Source organism: Paralichthys olivaceus, chromosome 10 (assembly GCF_024713975.1).
Source record: "Paralichthys olivaceus isolate ysfri-2021 chromosome 10, ASM2471397v2, whole genome shotgun sequence".
NCBI classification, from domain to species: Eukaryota; Metazoa; Chordata; class Actinopteri; order Pleuronectiformes; family Paralichthyidae; genus Paralichthys; species Paralichthys olivaceus.
Genome location: NC_091102.1, coordinates 10,990,383 through 11,003,999, shown reverse-complemented (window position 1 = coordinate 11,003,999; position 13,617 = coordinate 10,990,383). Strand labels below are relative to the sequence as shown.

The 13,617-nt window shown below is 42.5% G+C and overlaps 1 protein-coding gene across 3 annotated transcripts in view; it reads right to left on the bottom strand.

The window, feature by feature from the left end:
• The window catches only part of LOC109631334 (electrogenic aspartate/glutamate antiporter SLC25A12, mitochondrial), a 19,745-nt gene extending 6,128 nt beyond the window's left edge, over positions 1 to 13,617 (bottom strand). Inside the window, exons 1-11 of one of the 3 annotated variants that reach the window (XM_020090021.2) lie at positions 13,512 to 13,617; positions 12,979 to 13,032; positions 10,473 to 10,615; positions 9,448 to 9,563; positions 8,485 to 8,624; positions 6,501 to 6,647; positions 5,739 to 5,877; positions 4,853 to 4,946; positions 3,571 to 3,655; positions 2,221 to 2,302; positions 417 to 575 (exon numbers count right to left, since the gene is read on the bottom strand). In XM_020090021.2, coding sequence (XP_019945580.1) covers positions 417 to 575; positions 2,221 to 2,302; positions 3,571 to 3,655; positions 4,853 to 4,946; positions 5,739 to 5,877; positions 6,501 to 6,647; positions 8,485 to 8,624; positions 9,448 to 9,563; positions 10,473 to 10,615; positions 12,979 to 13,032; positions 13,512 to 13,523 — 1,171 coding nt within the window. In that variant the 5' untranslated portion in view covers positions 13,524 to 13,617. Of the gene's footprint in view, positions 1 to 416; positions 576 to 2,220; positions 2,303 to 3,570; positions 3,656 to 4,852; positions 4,947 to 5,738; positions 5,878 to 6,500; positions 6,648 to 8,484; positions 8,625 to 8,870; positions 9,030 to 9,447; positions 9,564 to 10,472; positions 10,616 to 12,978; positions 13,033 to 13,245 lie in introns of those variants that run through there. The other 2 variants (XM_020090022.2, XM_020090023.2) reach the window with 2 other exon arrangements.

Below are 13,617 nucleotides of genomic sequence, written 5' to 3'. Positions count from 1 at the left end.
AGCAACAAAGAGCTGCAGCAGTAGATGGCAGTCTTGACTTCCTTCCTATGAGCAGCCTGAGGGGAGAAGTGTTGTATATCACAGGCCTTCAGCACCATTATCATCACCGGCAGAGGCAGATCAGACGCCGCCGCGACATGAATTCTGCTGGTCATTTTCCTCGGGGAGCGTTCCCAGGTATTGAGATAATGAAAACTCGACCCCTGGGTGACGCTTCCATTCTCATGCCGCACAGCGAGGGCAAAGGTTTCTGGTATCAATTAGCCAAACCATGCTGCTGATATTTGCACGCTGACAAATCCTGATGCTTTCCCATCAGGCGGTTTGTTTTGCAAAGACGTGGCCCACCACATGTTGCACCCGGCACTGCAGATTTTCAGGTCCTCTGACGCACTATAAAATCTGCAAAGGATTACCTCTGTAGAATCCAAAGACGCCCTCGTAACGCAGCACTTTCTTGGCGCAGTCGAAGCTGTTCTTGTACATCAGCTCTCCCACGAAGGAGCCCGTGGAGCGCTGGTTCTGCATTCGCGTCTTCACCAGGTCGATGGGGTACACTGCCGTGGCGCCGGTGGCTGCAAAACACACATATTTGTCATTGGTTAAAATCTGTATTTTTTTTCAACAATCACTTGCTATTATTTTCATCACCTGAGAAACATATTATGTAAATACCTATTTATTAGGTTTTACAGTTTACTAGACGCTGTTGCCATTTAACAGGTTTCTACAATATTCTGTATTTATATACTTCTAGTCTTGATGGTCACTTCCGCTGCTTCACAGTTTTGTCATTTACCCATTCACACATTCAAACAGTGCATCTCTGTTCTCTATTTCAAATCACTCAAACACTGCCGTGTTGAGGGGCAATGTGGAATTCAGTGCCAACCACGGATAGATTGGGATTGAACTACCAACTTTCTGAATAGTGGACGACCAGCTCTACCTCCAGAGTCAACTCTGCCTCCGCCCAACATGGAGGTTCTGTTTTCCCCCCGTCCATTTGTTTGTTTGTTTGTAAGCATGATAACACAAAAACTACAGGACAGATTTCCCAGAAACTGAGGATCCAAGATCCTGTGATTTTGAACACGGCTATTGATTTAAAAAATCAGGTAAATTCAGAAAACTGATGTTTGCGCTCTACTGGGTGTTTAGAAATAAACCTGACTCAACTTGACAAACTTACACCAGTGAGGATTAGGAATGAGGATCATTATTGTCATCATCAATTAATATAAAGTGAAAACGTCTGTTATACTTTCCTGGAAGCCCAAAGTAACACGTTCAGATTCCTCATTAAATCTGTCAAAAATCCCAAGATCTTTTATTCACTGTCATGTAACAGATTGAAAACAGCAAATCCCCACATTTTTGATTTTGATTGATTATCTGTTAATCCAATAATTGAAAAATCCACAAACTATCAGCTCTAAAATAGTTTTTCAAGCTCTTTGATGCATTGGGACCAACTTGTCAATGTTCCTCTTTTTATTGTCTTATACAATTAAGTTGTAAAATAATAAGTAATTTAGCTGATAAATAGGGAGATAAATTGAGCCGTGTTTGTCTATAAACTAATAAAACCAGCAACTGTGGGAAAACTGTTACAGGAAGCGATGCTGCAGCGAGTCGCACTAAACTTTGCAACAAACCTGTTTGCAGCTTGACTTGCTGTGTCTTGTCCTGTCTGACATCAAACGCTGCAGAAATGACTCTTCTCTCAAACACAGAAAAAGCTGAGTCAGCACAGAGGGTGATAAACAGCTCATTATCCCCACGACTCGGCAGTTTCATCACACGCCTAACCATACTGTACGTCTCTTTCTATCCTGCCCGGCTACTGGTGATTGATAGGGTTTTGTGTGTTTGGGGAGAGTACACACACACACACACACACACACACTGAGTCAGAGTGTGTGTTCCTGTCCGAGGGGCAGTTATGTCAGGGGGTTCCTTGTATCTGTCCCTTCCAGTGTAATTAGACGGAGATTCCAGAGAGTGCGGTTCCGGAAGATTTGTGTCATTCCAAAGCTCCGGCTCCAACGACAGCCTGGAGCCACCGGTGGCACGGCAGCACAATGCCAGAGCCTCACATCACAGCCCCTCTGCTTACAGCACAATGGCCCGGCCCCGGGGCCTCAGTGCGCCAGTCTGGCCCGTCTAAGGTTACCCCTCGGGCGGGCCTTGGGGCTCTGCAGCAGACATGTCACTCACCTCCAGCGATTGAGCCCAGGCTGAACCTGTAGGCAGACTCCGCAGCCTGGAGCCAGATGGGCCGAGACGGGTCATGAGCGTGCTGTATGGGGAAAAAAAGACACCAGTGGTCAAATGAATCTGGAGAAAGATGTGTGTGTTTGTGTGTGTGTGTGTGAGGTGGGGGGGGTCAGAACACTGAATGTGAATCGGCTGGCAACTAAACTACAGTGAACCAGATACATTGTGGAAAGAAAAATGCTGTGAAGGACTCATCGACAGAGGAAGGCGATGGAATGTGGACATGTCATATAACGTCTGATTCATCAGGCAGTATTAAATGTCCCGGAGACAGAGCAGCTCTGGAAAATGACTGTGTGAACCTCTAGCCTCCATACATGCTACATGTGTGGAGGCTAGGAGCTAAAGGTCTTCTTTTATTTTTACAATAAAGTATAGTTTCTCTCTTATCTCTCGATTTGTGGAATCGGTGTTTGATGTCGTAAGTGGAGCCCCTTTGTTTTCACTGTGGGGCAGGGGAACAGATTAGCCCCACAAGCCTTTTCCATGTCCAGATAAGTATCTACATGAATATTACACAGTGCGAACGGGACTTTGTGTGTGTGTGTGTGTGTGTGTGTGTGTGTGTGTGTGTGTGTGTGAGTAACTTCTAAACCAGACGAGAGGGGAGCAGAGCAGATCACTCATTTCCAGTTTCCCAGATGCTTCCACCGAGGGGTTGCATGCTAACAAGATCGAGGTCTTGATCAAAGGCTTTGAACTATTAGCCTACTTCCACTAAAGGGCAGCTCCGTGAATTGCAGCATCCCCCCCACAAACACGCACACAGGAATCAAATTCCAGACCTCTGAGTACCCGAGTCCCAGGAGCACGAGCGGCTTGAAAAGCTCTGACCACAGCCTGAGATAGAGCCACGTTATCCGGTGGAGGCAGGAACTAATTTGTTCTCCCACATCCACCTTGACTCCCTCTCCCCTCCCGCCATTAGCGGACTTCGCTAAAGGCTCAGAAGACTCCTCAAGCCTCACACTGATAAAAGCCTCTTATTAGCTTCTCAGATGTGTGATTGCAGCTGATATGTATGTGCAGCTATACTGAATAAAAAGGAGAGAGGCTTTTATGGAGAGGTGCGACGCAACAATCCGTTCCTCTTTTATAACTATAATTGCTGTACTTTTATCTTGGAGTTTAAGTAATGTACTTCACAAGGGAGGAAAAACATGGGCACTCTACTAATTTAGTGACTGAGCATTCTCCTCTTTTTCTGCACCTCTCTGAGAATAAAGCAAGAGGAGACTTTGATAAAAGGCACCAGGATGTGAGGCGTATTAGACGAGTCAATCAGACTACCTGTTTCTGGGACTCTGCTAGGTGGTATGGCATGGCTCCTTCCTCCAGAGGGGCTATTCTCTCGATGTCTGCGTGGTTCAGCCGCCTTCACGCACAACAGCAGGGGAGGAAGGGAGGGATGGAGGGAGTTAGGCAAGGAAAAAAGCACAGATTCCTGCATCTACCGCCGAGCATGCAGCAGCCGGTGATGTAAGATTTTCCACAGACTTTTTTACTGGCACATAACCTGAAGTTACAGCGACTTTCAGCTTCTATAAACCACAGACAAACAAAGATGGATGAGTGCCCGTGGCCCCGGCATGTAAGCGAAATGTGTTTTGTTACTCGGCGCATGAGACAAATATTCCCCACTGGCCTGACGCTTCATAAAGTCTGCGTTCATGTTTTATGTTTGTCTTGTAAAACAGCCAGTGGAGCAACTGTTGTTAAAATGAATGAGCAGTAACTTTATCTTTACAGCCAATAAACAGACCCATAACATACTTCTACCTATTCATGTCAGAGTAGAAAAATAACACAGTTTTATATCAAATGTTTTCAATTGGACATTTTTGAGGACCAGCAGCAGAGGCTACCTGACTTCATCAATGAAAGTACAAAAGGAAAATTACTGTAAATTTATCTATGACTTTGTTGAGCACATTTATCCAATCATCAAGGTGCCAGGATTTCGAAGTAGCCTCAGTGTTCGTGTGTGGTAAATGTCAAAGGGTGTGATAACATGGATTTGTTTAGCTTTTTATTTATATGTTGTTTTTTTGTCTTTCATGTAAAAAGGTGCACATCCTGGGAAAAGCAAGACAAATTTCAGAGGAGCATTCTATCAGCTTTTCTCTACATGACACATACATAAAGTCATGTTACTGTAAATAAATCATGTTAATATCGGACTGGCCAATAAAACAATATACATAATGGTCGCACATAATTATAGCAATATAATTTTCATCAACAGGAATATAACAAAATCACTATATTGATCATGCATTGTACAAGCACAATAAGGAGCTAAAACACATAATTGATCTACCTCAGATTTGTAATATGCTCTGCTGTTTATCAAGTGTTTGTCATTCTCTGCTCGTGAAGAAGAGTTTAAAACCACAAACTTCGTACTAAGCTTAAAATAAATAATAATGTGACCTTTATCCTGATAATTATTATTAACAACCATTTTATTTAATTTTTTATATTATGTTACAATATCATCTAGTCCTATATAATGACATGGGGTGAATAGACGTAATCTGCATGGTTAAATTAGAGTTATTCAGAAACTTACCCAGAGTGCGAGTGGAGACCAGAGAGCTGGTACAAGATGTCAATCTCCATCGGAGTGATTTGTCCAAACTTATTGGCGGCGTGAACAAACTCCTCTACAAGGCAGCAAAGATGAGAGAAGATGAAATGATGCAAACAGGACTTCAAATCATGAAAGTCCAACAAGAAACGTAAAGGTTAGCTACATCAGGTATTTTCTACAGTGGGATTGTATTAAATAGTATTTGCAAATACAGCTTCTTGGTCTGTTTTAGTGTTATTGCAAATTCTTTAGTGGATAATAGAAAAAAAATTTAAAACGACAAATCCATCCTATATGGGTTTTATCTCCTTATGCTGCAGTGCACTGTCTATATCTCTTTTATATGTATTGTATATTCAGTTCTGTAGCATCAGATGTTCTTTCTCAAAGGAAAACAAATGGTAGTGGTTGAGAGAGAGAAAAGAGCTGGTGATTCCCAACCCCCAAATTGGATATCACTCTGGGATTGACAGCTGACAGGTGAGTTTTTGCATTTACACCCATCCATCTTATATAAGAATTAATAATAACAAGAATTATTTGCAAATACCATTTGTTCATAGCCTTCTCTCTCTGCACGGAGACAAAACTATGGAGCCAGAGTAAAGGAGCAGACTGAATGGGAAACACAATCAGGAGCAGACGTGACTGACAGTGCGACCATCAGTCACAGATCTACATGTGAGGGGTGATCAGATTACCAGGTTAGAAATGTTTTTATTTACCTTTGTAATTTAGCACTACAGTTAATGCTCCCTGTGTGCTCACTCACACCTCTCTGTCAAGAAAGTTGAAATGTGATCGGACAGCGACATGAAATGCACACATTGTTTCATTGACGTCAGGAGTGTGTGCCGGGTTGTACCTTTGGTAACGAGGACGTCTCTATGCGTGCCGGCGAGGGTGCTGTAAATCTTGCGGACAAGCTCCATGTTGTTGAGGAGGGCGTTGAAGGCGTTGAAGTAGGAGAAGCTCACCATGTGGGAGGTGCTGCCTCCTGCAGCCTAGAGAAAGATCCAGAATCTGTCATTCACACTGTCACGTGGATTTAAATCTGTTGTATTCTTTTGAATGTGTTAGGATGTTTTTCCTAATGTTTCCTGCCCAGTTCCTCTTCCCCCTTGTTAGTCCATGTTTGGTGTGGGTTCCTGTTTTCCCTCCACTTCACACCTGAGCCACATCATCACCTCTACAACCTGAAGCAGTCTCTTTTTCTGTCCTCTTTATTAATACAGAAATATTGGAAAGTGGTGTCAAGGTGTTGTTTAAACTGTAAACAGCGTCCATGTTCTTAAACATTCTGACGTCAAAGCACATGAGCACTAAAGTTGGAACAACCACTTCACAACTTAGCAACTGGGACCTTTGTCTGGACGCCTGCCTGTTCTGCATCTTGCCTGATTTAAGTTTTGACTCTGGAAATGGGATCCTGGGAATCTTCACCTCTACCAGAAGCTAAGACCTGTTTATTTTCTGAGTTTATATTCTGAGTCTTGTTATCAGTTTTCTTCTATATTAACAACTTAAAACTAATTTTGGCTCCACATCCTTGTTCAATGACAGCAGTACAAATGGATGCCTGAGCAATCTCTCATGCTTCAAAATATCTAACTATTTGAAAACTCACCGAGACCAGATTCTCCTCCACAAACGGCGTCAGCATGTGGTGTCTGATGGTGGCCATGATGTCGCTGAAGTCCAAGGCAGTGATGGTGCCACTTTTGTTCTTGTCTTTCTGTGCAAAGGCCTGGCGGGCATGCTCGAACTGCAGCTCCTGCACACACACACACACACACACACACACACACACACACACACACACACACACACACAAAAGCCATTAGCTGACAAAAGAACTGTTACTGTGATGAGGAGCATCGCATTACAAGTGAGCAGAGAGATGGAACTTTTGAGGGAGAACATATAATAATGTCAGCGACGGACAGATGTGAGAGTCATCAGATATGACAGTGTCAGACGCTGGCGTTTGTAATCACAACTGTCTCTCAGGAGACTAATGGAAACCATGTCCAGAGAAGTCTGATCCCGGAGCCGAGCCGAGGTGGCCGGCAGGTGTGTCTGCAGGAAGATGATTCAATGTGACAACCATGCAATCAGAAGGGGATGCAGGGGGAGGCTGACCCCGGGTCAGTGTCTGCTGTCGAGGCTCATCGCACAGAGCCAGAGGATCACTGAGCAACATGGCTGCAGTATTCAGCTGTTACTTCCTCTTTACACTCTGGTTCTGATAACCTAATCAGTGGATTGTTGCTGGAGATTAATTCTCACAATGTTTGCTGATTATGTTGCTGATGATACTTTGTTGTCTCACGCAGCTTAAAAATCTTCTCCCACGTCTGCTCTCACTGAAGTTTAGAGTCCAGTCATACACAGACTTGTACTTCGGTGAATTTTAAGTAATACTCAAAATGTGCTTGGACATGACATAAAAAACAAGTCAATGACAGATGTAAATGAAATCCTGCACACATAAGGGTCTCGGTGTAGTGGTGGGAAGTTGTAGTCAAGTATGATAAACCACAAAGTGCTCTGAGGGATCCCACACTGCTGTGGAGCCACAGCACAGCCTGTCTTTACCCTGAGACCACCCAGCTTCTGCCTGAGACCACAACCCTCCACTCCAAACCAGGTTCCTCCCTGATCACTCTACTGCTGCTGCTGCTGCAACAGCACGGGCAGCATCGAACAATAAAGCAAAGTGTCTCAGTGACGCACCGGGCTACCGAAAACCACCAGAACAGCCGAAGGGATGAAACAGTGAAGATGCAACACAGCTACAATATCTTAGGAGGCCATACACAGCATGCACTTCACTTTACTTCATCTCCATTTGTCCTTGAGCAGGATGAAATGTCTCGTGACAGGATGAATGGTTTCAAATTCATTGATGCATACATATTTTCTAACGTTCTGAAATGATGTGTATGTACTGAGGCACATCATGTTGCACTTCCATTTAACTGTAGCTGCTGAGATTAATACATTTACACTTTACTTTGTTTGTATGGCAAGTAAAACCATGTAATCTATTTCACTGAAGAGAAAAAAAGAAAAGAGACAAAATTCAACATCACCTCCAATAACTAAGTGATCAGCATCTTAGCACAAAATAAAGGTTTAACAGGGTGGATGTTCATTTTACTGCAGGAGCAGTCACGTTCTGAAATTAAAATAAGACAAAACTGAGAAGGAACAAGAAAGTCAATCCTGAAGAAGGAACCACACAGATTTAAAGGAAATTGCCTCTTGTGGAGGAGTAAATGTTTGTTAGAGGTCTACTGTGAGGTTATTGTTGGTTACATCTGTGTGCTGTATACAACAACTCATCATTTCTTGAGAAACTATGTTTTTTTTCAAGAAACAATTAGATTGGTTCCAGATTTTGGACCCAGAAGGAGTGGAACCACATTTTTTTCTTGAAATATTAAGATTTTCTTCCCGTAATCTCAGATTTTTGTCTTTAATATTGCCATTAATACTCTGTCAGAGAGAGATTGTTTCCCCTCAGAATCAGAATCACCTTATTTCCAAAAGGTCACACTGTTCTTTTCACTGTCTCTACTGGACTGAGGTTTTTCTGTGGTACAAACCTGTAAAAACTGGGTGAACTCTGTGTAGCTGAGGTACTTGTTTCTCTCGTGGCCGAAATGCAGCTTGATGAACTCACAGTCCCAGCTGAAGGGAATGTGGTGATGAACTGTGGTCTGGCTGAAGATGTCACGTACATTCTCTGGAGGAGGGAGACAGAGCAGCTTCAGCTTTAATATGAAGAGACAGATGGAAAAACATGCAGAGGTGCAACTGCTCTGTCCATCTCATATCCTCATCCCATTTACCAAGAACCTCGTTATAGGAGAGGAAAGAGTCCATTTGGACTGAGGAGCTGAATGTCTGTCTGACAATCCTCCTCCTGTTACATTTTCAGGGTTCATCCAGGATATTTTTCTGTATAAGCACCGCTTTCAATTTCAGTCACCTTTATGGAAGCCCATTGCACAGACAGAGCATCGCAGCGGCTCCTTTGAATGACTCCGCACCTCTTGGTTTATGGCATGCTGGTTTCATTTCTCTTCCTTTCAGATGGAGCTGGTAATAATGTGACGTTCCAAACAGCTTGCTTGCTGTCCTGCCTTCAGATGAGACTTTAAAAAAATATAAGCAACTAGCATATGTAATGCTTTATAGAGGCCTGAAGCCCACAAAAGAAAAACATGGCTACTGCTGCAATCATTTACAACTCTCAACAGTAAGAATAGCATGTGCAACCTAGAAAATTCAATGTTGCAGTTTTCCATCTGCGTGTTTTGGTATTATTAATCAAATGAAACTACATCAATATACATCCTAAAAAACCCTAAAATTATCTACGTAAAGTCAACACATTTAGTCGAATAGAGGAATAAATGACACCCTGTGCTTGTAACTGGAGAAAATATAAGGATCAGTCAGGTTCGAACCCAAAAAACAGAATTCCTGCCTGGTTTGGGTCGGCCCAACAGATAATTGCTGCGAACCCCACACCAGCGTGCTGACATTATCCACCATGTACTTACCAAAGGAGATGTTTCCTGTGCCGGTCTTATCAAACAACTGAAAGGCAAGTATGAACAGAGCGTCTGGGGCACATAGAACTGATTCAAAGGCCAGAAACTCCTGGAAAGAGATCAGTCTGTTCGGACGAGAAAGAGAGAGAGAGAGAGAGAGAGAGAGAGAGAGAGAGAGAGAGAGAGAGCTATCTCAAAAAGAGAAATATGCAATTTTATCAAAATTACAAAACAATAACAACACAATGTTAGTTAATTTGGCTAGAGAAGGAAAAAACAACAAAGATACTTGCTGAGGTTAAGAACAATAGGCAAATACAATGATGTAATATCAAATGTTGTTTTTATCTGAGCTTTTGAGTTGATTCATGACCTTGGAAAAATCTGCTGATTTAAAAAAACAACCTCAAAGTGCATTTAGTGGCTGTTAGTGAGCTTTTCATCATATCACAGGATCTTTGTGAATAAATACAGCTGTGCAGGAAATTGCAGATGTTCACATTTTGGGGGGTTTCAGCACTTGAATTCGTGTTGTCTAAGAAGTTAAGCTTCAAAGTGAATTCTATTGCATGTCATATTGTATTATTATATCATTAGTAATAATTAAATTTGAAGTTCATCCAACATGCGGCAGTTCTTACTGTGCTCAGAAAATAAGGGAGTTTGACCATCTTTTAATCAGATACTCTTCAGCTTCTTATGAGCCATTTATGAGTTTAACCTGACTCCCATTAAAGGTGAACGTATGTGTAATTATAATGAGGTACATCAGATATGTTTTACTTTATTATCAATCATCAGGTGTAAAAGTTGTGTTTACTCTGCAAATATGACTGGGATTAATCATTGACAGCTCAGACTTGGATATCAAAACGGCCTAAAAGGTGAAATGCTAGAACAAAAGGGGCATTAGAACTGACACGGGATAAAAGGTTGAACTTGCAACACATTTGTTGGGTAAAAGCATGAATAAATGATAATCTTTTGTTCCTTAAAATCTATTTACATATCTCAGGATAACAGAAGGCACTCACCCATCTTTGGTGGTGTCGGCCACTCCGGCTATCAGCTCCACAGTTTTGGGGTTGTGTTGAGGCTGTGTGTGCAGACCCAGGTAGCTCTGTACAAAGTCCCTGGGGGTCATGTAATGCTCCCCATCCTCCACCACACTGGCATACTGCAGAGGAGACACACACGGAGCTGTGAATGATGCGCATGGACGTTACACATGTGGATTTGGATAAAGAAATTCCTTTGTGTGCATAGAAAGAAAACGATGTTGCGACTGAGTACAATGAGAGAAAGAGACCAATAGGTGATTAATCAACAAGTCTGTCTCTCTATCGCTCTCTCCTTTGGTTTCTATTTTCTCTGTGTTCACTTTTCTAAACCAGCACATATAGTTCTTTCCTGGCCCTATATGATAGGCCTATTTTAAAAATACACAAAGCTACGCTGCATACAAGTATTGAAAAGCCTCAGTCTTTTTCTTTAGTCAAAGGACTATAGAAAGAAGACTGATGCTTTATGTACAGCAGAGAACAATCTACATGTCACTAACAGATAACTGAGATACACAATTGCATTTAAACATCACTAGAATGGATGATGAAAACATAACCTTGTTGCCACAGAATCAAATATGTGAACTTCAACTACAATCTATATGATGCATACTGTGCTATTAACTGTCATTACTATGTCCGGCAGTGAGGAACACTTCATAATAAGTGGCTTTAAAATGTATCTGGCGAAGAGTGTACACAGTTTTAATCTTTATTTATTCACAGAAGTACAAGACGTCTCATACAGGAACCTGGAACCTGCCCAGTACAATCTGTTGGCCACTGACCAGCTCCACTGAAGAATACAGGGCTTCATGTGATTGCTCAAGGGCACCTCGGACATGGTTACTTTCAGCACCCAAACTTATCCTGCTGGTCTGGTGGATGAACCGTGGATCACAAGCACATTTTTCTAATCTTAAGGCCTCAATTCTGATATGGTAATATAATATATAATATATTTTTCATATCACAATATTAGGGAATATTTATTTTTGGATAATTTATTGAAATAAATACCTGGAAATTTGAGGAACTTGATGCAATAAAAAAAATCCTGTAAAACTAATATTACTATAAATCTAAATTACTACAATCTGTTGGTCCACTGAGTAGTTCCCAGGGAAGCGTTTGGGGGGTTCTTGTGATTGCTAAAGGGCACTTCAGACATGGCTGAGAGGTGCTTTTTCACTTTCAGCATCCAAATGAATCCAGCCTGTCTGGTGGTTGAACCTTGGATCTCCAGCCCACTTTGAGGTTACCAATACCAGAAATTGAGAGAAGCAATATGGATAAAATTTCTATCATGTCCCAATATTGACATATATTGTGATACAGCAAATATGTGCACAGATCAGGAATGTTTATTTTTGGCAAATCTTTGGAAATAAATGCCTGAAAATCCAAGGTAAGATCCTGAAAATAGAATATTATTATCAGTCATTCATTGGAAGAGGTCTAAAACAACCACAGACTGTAGCTTGTGGTCCTAAAGGGGAACCTCGACATTAGTTTCCAGAAAAATATTGCGCGAATTTAAGATGAATTGATCAAATGTTAAGCCAGAGTAACAATAAATCAATAATAATCACCTTGTAATTGTGACTGACTGAAGCAAAACAAGCGTGTCTAATGCAGCAGTGTAAATCCTGAGGTCGCAGTCAGGCTTCAAGAAGTAAGGTCATTTTTAGAGCCCTCTTGGATTTCAAGTTGGAACAGACATAGCTCTGGAAACACAAGCGCCACATGAACTGGCAACAGAAAGGCCACACTCATGGGTGTGAGCCAAGCTCGGATAGAGAGAGCATGAGACAAACAAAGCAGGAGTGTGGGAGGGGGACCTTCACGGCAAGTGTTTTCAAGGCAACAATTCAACGCACTCCGCTGAATTAATGTTTTAAGTGAAAATATTAATTCCGAGCAATTTATTGCCACATTTCTCCGTGGCGTGATTGTGTATCCATTCACCCTCACAGTAGGCCTCAAGTAGTTCTTAATCAAATTATACAGGCAGTCGGAACGAGCCTCCAGTAATTAACTCTTCCACCTGAATATGCAGCAGAAAATTATGCAGCTCACTCACAGCCCAGTCAAGAGACGTGGAGGGACCACAGTTTGTGACTCGGATTCACTACTTACAAATTTATACTCCGAGCAAAATGTGTGGATTTACACACACCTACACACAAATATCACGGTTTTATATCTTTGACAGAGCTTGATGAGAAAGTCATTGACATCCCGACACTGGAAACACACAGATGAAGTCAGAGCAGGGGGAGATTCTCGGTTGAAGCAGATCCAAAATTAGTCCAAGCATTTGTGTGACCTTTACTGAACTATGTATCCCAATGGGCACCACACAGAAATTACCACCGACTGCAGCACAGAAGTTACACTTGTAACAACAGTAATACACAGTAATATACAGTTGACTTGTGTGTCAAGGCTGCAGACATTTTCTTTTCTGTCTTACCTTATGAAAAATAGTCTTCAAATCATGGGGGTCAGCCCTTTTTGTTACTTGCACCTGCAACACATAAGTTAGAAGAGTCAGAATATCAAGCAGACCCCAGCAGGACACTTGTTCAATCCCCTGATCAATAAATCTGAAGTTCACACTGTCACTGTTCAAGCTCTGATTTTAACGCAGCTCAGCGGGGATCGATCCCAGACGACTGTGACAACACCCTGCATGAGGAAACAACCGAGCTGCGATCCACAGCGAAACCCCGTCTCTAACCTCATGTCTCTGACACACACATGCAACAGAGGAAACACATCTCAGCTGAGTGTGTGAGGCCGGTGCAGATGCGCCTGTGTAAAGATGCAGGATTCAGATAAATAAAGAGGGAAACTCCGCTGCGTCTCGTCGTTTCCAGCCGGAGGCTCTAAAGCCACGACTCCGCCCGGAGACGGTCTCCTCTCCTCCGCATCCACCGGCGGCTCCTCCTCATCTTTACTGTGTTTAAAGTTAAAGTCAGAAAAGAAACAGATTGACGGAGTCACCTTGACCGCCATGCTGGCTGTGACGTCACCTGCAGAGGACTGGCGCAGGCGCTGGGTATCGGGACAACACACGCACACGCACGCACCCACACACACGCGCTGAAAT